General features: G+C 52.1%; 2 protein-coding genes across 2 annotated transcripts in view; both read left to right on the top strand.

The window, feature by feature from the left end:
• Nucleotides 1-1,695, top strand: part of HOXD9 (homeobox D9) — a 2,636-nt gene extending 941 nt beyond the window's left edge. Inside the window, exons 2-3 of the mRNA XM_004674501.2 lie at nt 1-405; nt 752-1,695. The exon at nt 1-405 is cut by the window's left edge and continues 38 nt beyond it. Of these exons, the coding sequence (XP_004674558.1) occupies nt 1-405; nt 752-993 (647 nt within the window). The 3' untranslated portion in view covers nt 994-1,695. The remainder of the gene's footprint in view (nt 406-751) is intronic.
• Nucleotides 1,696-6,375: 4,680 nt separating this feature from the next.
• HOXD8 (homeobox D8) overlaps nt 6,376-6,907 on the top strand; it is a 2,289-nt gene continuing 1,757 nt past the window's right edge. The window contains exons 1-2 of the mRNA XM_004674859.2: nt 6,376-6,459; nt 6,586-6,708. Coding sequence (XP_004674916.1) covers nt 6,376-6,459; nt 6,586-6,708 — 207 coding nt within the window. The remainder of the gene's footprint in view (nt 6,460-6,585; nt 6,709-6,907) is intronic.

Raw genomic sequence — 6,907 nt, 5'->3', positions numbered from 1 at the left:
GCCCAGGCGGCCCACCCAACGGGCGCCACTACGGGATTAAGCCTGAAACCGGAGCGGCCCCGACCCCCGCCGCCGCCGCCACCTCAACCTCCTCCACTTCCTCGTCTTCCTCTTCCAAACGGACTGAGTGCTCAGCGGCCCGGGAGTCCCAGGGGAGTGGCGGCCCCGAGTTCTCATGCAACTCGTTCCTACGGGACAAGGCAGCAGCGACGCCTGCGGGAACCGGGCCCGGGGCGGGGATCGGGTCCGGGTCCGGGTCCGGGTCCGGGTCCGGGTCTGGGTCCGGGTCCGGGGCAGGCGGCTCGTCGGAGCCCTCGGCTTGCAGCGACCACCCGAGCCCGGGCTGCCCGCTGAAGGAGGAGGAGAAGCAGCATCCGCAGCCGGCACCGCAGCAACTTGACCCAAGTAAGTGCAAAAGAAATTGCCCCCTGATTTATTGCTGAAACCTGTAAGACTCGAATGTGCAAAACTGATAGTTTTACTAACCTATAAAAACGTCTAGACGCCTACCCTAGCCTAGGCGAGCAACATGCATCCATAAAAAAGCTTCCCATAACCACCTACCCTGGGCGCGCGGTTTGTACGGTAAACAGAGCGCGGACATTAAGGCTTTTTATGATAATTCACCCCAAGTTGTGAAAAGCGGCCATCCTTGGTGAAATTAATTTAACGACCTCTCTCCCCACCCTGTCGTCTCTCCCTACCTCCCCTCCGCCCCTCGCTCCCCTTCTCTAAACCCCCCTCTTCGTAGACAACCCCGCAGCTAACTGGATCCACGCTCGCTCCACCCGGAAAAAGCGCTGTCCTTACACCAAATACCAGACGCTTGAGCTGGAGAAGGAATTCCTCTTCAACATGTACCTCACCCGGGACCGTCGCTATGAAGTGGCAAGGATTCTGAACCTCACAGAGAGACAGGTCAAAATCTGGTTCCAGAATCGTAGGATGAAAATGAAAAAGATGAGCAAGGAGAAATGCCCCAAAGGAGACTGACCCAGCGCAGAGCCGACGGAACCGCTCTGCTTTGCAAAGGCAGTGGGGCTTTTTTTCTTTGTGGGTGCTTGATTTCCAGAAACTCTCCAGCGACTCGGACTTTTTTTTTCCTTTTTTAGGTAGAAGTGACTGTGCGGTTGGTCTCTGTGAGGTATTTGGGGACTCTGTTTGCTCGCTAAAATGTTGGAGAAACCAAGTGGCTTTGGGATTTTTGCCCTGTCCCGCTCCTTCCCTTTCCCTCCCCGCTGGTTCCTTAGGAAATGCTTATTTTGTGAGTGCACGCTGGCTTGAGGAGCCCTCTCCTGTGTAAATGTCCCCACGTTTTTGAAAAGTACTGTAGTTTAGCCCCCAGCGCTGCTCAAGCAGGGGCCAAGAGCTCCCGAATTCGGAAAATGAAGGCAGAGCAACGACAGTGCGCAGTCCGGCCCAGGCGCAGGCCCCGCTGGGTTGCACAACGGTTCAGAAAGCCCCCATTCCTCAGGGAGCCCTCAGGCTCTCGACTGAGAGCTGGAACTGGGCCTAGCCACGAGTCCAGGGCTTCGGGTGGGTTGGAGGATTATTCTCAGTGCACTGAAGGAGCTGCTCTCAACCAGAGAGGGCTCACTCGCGTGGGCGGCAGCGGGTGCAGGCCCGCGGGGCTCCTGCCTGAGGGCCCGTTGTAAATGTTACCGTTCCTACTAATAAATGCTGACCTGATCAAATGGAGCCCAGACGCTGGCCCTGAACGCTGTGTCCCTGCTTTCTCTGTCTCTCTGCCAAATGTCATCCTCACTGGACTTCTCCCTACGGTGAAGATACTGTTAAAAATCTAGGACCCTTCCACCTGAGAGGTCTCTCTGATGTGCCTCCAAGTGGCCCTTTCTGTGTAGACCCAGCCTAGAGCACATGATGGAGGGGGGTGGTGGGACCTTGGCAAGTGGTCCTTCCCTAACCTGGCTTCATTACAACAGAGAACTCTGTGTCCAGGGCCCAGCAGAGGCTATGAGCTCCAGGAGCCAGGAATCCTCAGCTGGGACTTTGGCACACCACACCTCAGGACCCCTAGGCTCCTAACCCCCCAGCGTTTAGATCTGGATTGGGTCTTCCCCGCCCCTACAAAAAGAACCTTTCCAGCTTGGTGGGGCTGGCTGGTTCCAGGAGGACTGAACCAGTTAAGCTGTGAGCTTCTGCCCCTCCCCACAGGACCTGCAAAGTGACCTTAACAGATCAAACTGGTCAAGGCTCTCCTCCGCAAGACCCTCATCCCACTGCCCCCTTCCCCCATCCGGCTTCTGTGTGTTTAGCCCCCAGCTTGGCCCTCTGAGGGCCGTATTCAGAGGCTAAAATGAAGGTCATTGTAAGTGAGGGTTCGGGCCCAGCATGGCCTTTGCAGGCCAAGAGGCCGGCGCCAGGCTGCCTGGGCTGGGCGGAAGGCGGGGCGACGACGGCAGAGTTTTGGGGGATCCTGATGAAAGAGGGGACTTGAAGGAAAAGCAGAGGGGGGCTGGGAGGGAAAGCCAAGGCCCAGATCCGGCAGAAGGTGCTGCCTACCCCCACCCCTACTGCCAACCCGATACCTAGGGCTCTTTGAAAACAGGAAGAACCAAGGTGTCATAAAGCCATCTAGCCGGCGAGACGTCTGGAGGTAATGAGTTTACGACAGGTCCGGCGCTTCGCTTTGAAACCATCTCATTTTGATGTTTGTGTTTGTGGGAGGAAAGGAAAAATGCAGACAAAACTGGGTCTTAAAATCTGGACAATAAAATATAAACAAAACTGCTTTGGACCAAGAAGTCTAGGCTTGGGAGCCTCGGTGAGTGTGAGCACCTAGGAAATAAAAATGAGGGAAAGGGAGGGGAAGAAGAAGATGATGGATTTCTGATTAAAAAAAAAATGAACTGGGTATTAGAAGTAGTCTGGTGTGGGTGGCTCTTTACAATATTTTTACTGGGTCTAGATAATTATTTTAAAACCCACCTTGTTATTTGGGAGTGGGAGGGCCAGTGATCTTGGATCATTTATTCAGGAGGATCTCCCCGTGTCATGGTGGGTGGGAAAAGGTTGTTACTGGCTTTCCACCCCAAACTTTGCAGGAAAACTATTGTTGAAAATTATATGTTTATTGAAGGAATAGTGATCACAAGTGGAATGGAGAGGAGCACTTTTCAAAATGAGGGGGAAAAAGATTATCTTCACAGGAAACAACTAAAATAATTAAAGTCTGATTTAGAAATAAGTTCAAATGGAATGTACAGTTAATTCATTTTACGACGACTTGATATAAATTTAAAATCTCATTATTGTGCACAGAAGTTTCAATGAGCACAACACCACAGAAAGACATTTAGAGATCCAGCAAAAAAGCTTGTTCCCCCACTTCATCCCTACCATTGCCCAGCAAAATTGGTCTGCATTCCAAATTACAAAATAGCAAATATGCATGATTTAATGCTAAAAGTAACAGCTTTAAAAGAAAAAAATTACCAAAATTAACATGTAATTTCTTGGTGTTTGAAGTCCTGAGCCTTTTTTAAATGTCCGTTGCAGTTAATATTTAGAAAGTTGTGCTTTTTGTTAAATCTGACGCGTCCTTTAATGTGGGGGATTACAGAATGGAAACCTAATTTGTCTGGCAAAAGAAAGGCTGGAAGCTTTTGGAAAAGAGTCTACTGGAAGCCCTTGGGAGCACAAATATCTTTGGCATTCAGGAGCCCCTGTTTGCTGCACTTGACTTGTTGACAATCAAAGGGATGAAGCAGTATTAGTGTCAGCTATCCAAGCCCCAGTCACACTACAGAACAAGATTGGAATTGGTTTGAGTAGAATAAAAGCAGTTAAGCACAGTCGGCTCGAGGTTGCATTTGGCCACTAGAGAGCGCCGTTACTCCATTTTGTGATCTCGTAAAGCTGGCGCTCAGGCGCAGGACGGTTTTCATTAAAAATATTTGCAATCTTATTTTACACCCCAAATTAGGATAAATTTAACCAATAAAGAAGTATACCCTATTAAGTTCGCCAATCGTATTTGTTAGTTATAAAATTTGGGCTTAGTCAAGACTTCAGAAAATTTGGACTACGGCACAGCTGAAACTAAACAAACATGGTTAAGTTACAGTATTCTATCAAAACGGAAAGATGTAAAAGTTTAGAGCTTTGTTTACGAAGTTAATCGCGTTTTTTCCACTCAAGTTATTAACAGAATGCTTGAAAAACAAAGTTTTATCCCAAGAGGAAATGTGTTGTAATGTTTTCTTTATTAGGCCAGAATGTGTAGAAGTGAATTTTGTAGTTTTCATGCTTCTTGTTCTTCCCCCAGGAATCACACATTTCTAAATGATATCCTTGTATCTTTGCGATCTGGCCTCGATCTCGTTGCTTTCCAAAACATACTCATTTATTAAGGGCTTAAACATGCACACGCACGCACGCCAAAGAATGAAACAGTCACAATTACAAAGTTAGTTTCCAGACTTTACTGAAAATAATTGGGTATTGTGAGACAGAAGCACAAATCGTAGCAGTCAGTATCGGTTCATTGCCTTCCTATTTATAGAAAGTTTTACCTGGTGACAATCAGCAGAAAACAAAAAGCCCTACCTTCAACCATCTCCATAACAAAAGTCTCTTGCACACTCTCTACTCATTTAAAAGTTAAATAAAACATGGCTTTCTTATCTGGAGATCCACTAATAATCCTTTTTCCTTCACCATTTCCAGTTATTCCCTGTAGAAGCAATGGAAAGTTTAGACGTTATTATCTTGTTATGCCTTTACAGCTCGACATAATTTTCTCCATTTGCAAAAAACGTGATATTCAGTCTAAGCGGACTGACCTCAAGATCGCACTCACAGGTTGGGCCAACCCACTAGCAATAGGGGGAGCTGAAATCTCTGGGGTGCTGCACCTGTGGGGGTTGTCTGGGAATTTTAGACTTTTGCATTTGGCGTGAAAGTCGGGCGTGTTGTGTTTTAGCTTTAGCAGGAGAGCCCTCTGTAGGCTCCGGGGTGTTTGCGAGGTTGGTTCTCAAGGCCAGTGGGCCTGATGTCTCCACAACAGTGGGTTTTTTCCAGGGAAAGAGGATTTGGTCACCCAAAGAACCCACGAAGAAGGCTGCGTAGGTAAGAGAAAACGCACGCAACAGAGATATATTACACTTATTTTGACATTAACATGTGAGAGGGAAAAACAATGTTGGGGAGAGAGGGCCGTTGGTGCTGTGACGCCCAGTAGCGAAAAAACACCAAAATGAAGAACGTTTTGCTGATCTGCACTGGACTTGCCCCCAGGAGTCGGGATGTTGCTCTTCCACATCGTCCACACGCTAAGATGAGACTTCTCTTTGTCTTCTTTTGGAAAAATTAGTAACTTTAAACTCAGTCCGGCGCCCACTCTTGGCAGTAACTCCACAGGCTTCACGGGTGAACTAGAATCGTTAGCAGAAGATGGGCGCCGCCTGCAGCTGCCTGGAACCGGTGTGATCCGAACGCCAGCCTGGAGGCTCCAAGAGGGGACTCGCAGGCGTGAGCCCCCCGCGCTCTGCCCGGAGGAGGGGGGCGCCTGTCGGGTCCGCTCCGCGCCGGGGCCGAGGGCTGGGAATGGCGCGTCTTGCCCGCGGAAATGCCACCCACCCCAGAGGGAGTCCTGCGTCCCGCCCTGGAACATTTCTGTTCGGTTTTCTATTTACTCCCTCAGCAATGCTAATGTCTCCCCCCCCCCCAACACACACACACACACACACACACATTCTTCAGTTCTCCCCTTCTGTGTCGAGTGCTGACGTCTATCAAGGGTAAAATGATGGAAACTATATTCATGGGCATGATTTCCATTAAATATCAATTAACCTGGGAGCCTCAGCCAGGCGTGCAGTGCGTCAAGGGTAAATGTACATCTCATTTCCACAAGGCCCGCTCAGCTGGTAAAGAAGGACTTAGATTCGCCTTGATAAAGCCAGGTCTTAGGGTCACCTTTGTGGCCTTTAATCAAACCGCTTAGCTCAGACTCAACTCAAATGTACTCTCAACGACAGTCGACACCCGCGTGTCCGTAAGTGCAAAAAAGGTGGCCAACTCTGTGGAACAGCTTCAGGGACCTGGGGAGGGAATCATTTGCTCTGCAGCCTACTGGGAGTGGCCTCCCTGCCTCCCCCCCTCCACCCCCAAGTGTAAAGTCCTGCAGCGCCCCCGCCCCCGCTAGCCGCGGTCCGCACTCCCTCGGCCCCAGGGGCTCCGCCAGCCCTTGGCAGTGCGGCTTTATGGGCCCCCTTTAAGGCCGGCGGAGGCATCTCCCGACCGGCGTGAGGCGTCCCGTCGGGAGCAATGGTGTCGCCTCCGCGCGGATCCCTCCGCGCGGTTATCTCGCCCCCATCTCTCTCCCTCTCCGCGCAGTGGCGTGGTGCGAAAATGCCTCGCCGGGGCGCACCGGGGCGGCAGCCTCGGCGGCAGCGGCGACGAGAGCGGTGGGAGGGGGCCGCGGGGGGGGGCGAGGTGAGAGGTGGCGGCGGGCAGAGGGTGTTTTTTTTCTTTCCCCTCCAGAGCGGGGGTTTGTAAGCCGAAGCCAAAGCGTGTCCCCGTGGGCCGGGCGCACTTTTTTTCTTGTCCCGGTGCGCTCAGGGCCGCTGGTGCCTTAGAGGAAACAGTGGCGGCGGCGGGGCAGGTCACCCGGGCGTCGGCGATTATATTGCGGCCGAGCCGGCGCGCGCCCGGAGAGGGCGGGCGGCGGAGCGCGGGGGCTGGGTGAGGCCCACGACCCTCGAGGGAGGCGGTGCGAGCCGAGGCGGCGGGCGCGAGAGCCGAGCATGAGTGCCCAGTAGCCGAACGCCCGTGGCTGCCGGGCCTCAGAGGCGACGCGCGTGCGGGCGAGCCGGAGGCAGCAGCAGCAACGTAACGGCGGCCCCAGCCGCGCGAGCAGCCGCCCCAGAGGCCCTCGCGGCAG

Source organism: Condylura cristata, unplaced genomic scaffold (assembly GCF_000260355.1).
Source record: "Condylura cristata isolate star-nosed mole 26May11 unplaced genomic scaffold, ConCri1.0 scaffold00002, whole genome shotgun sequence".
In the NCBI taxonomy this organism is placed as follows: Eukaryota; Metazoa; Chordata; class Mammalia; order Eulipotyphla; family Talpidae; genus Condylura; species Condylura cristata.
This window is presented reverse-complemented; position numbering and strand designations above follow the sequence as displayed.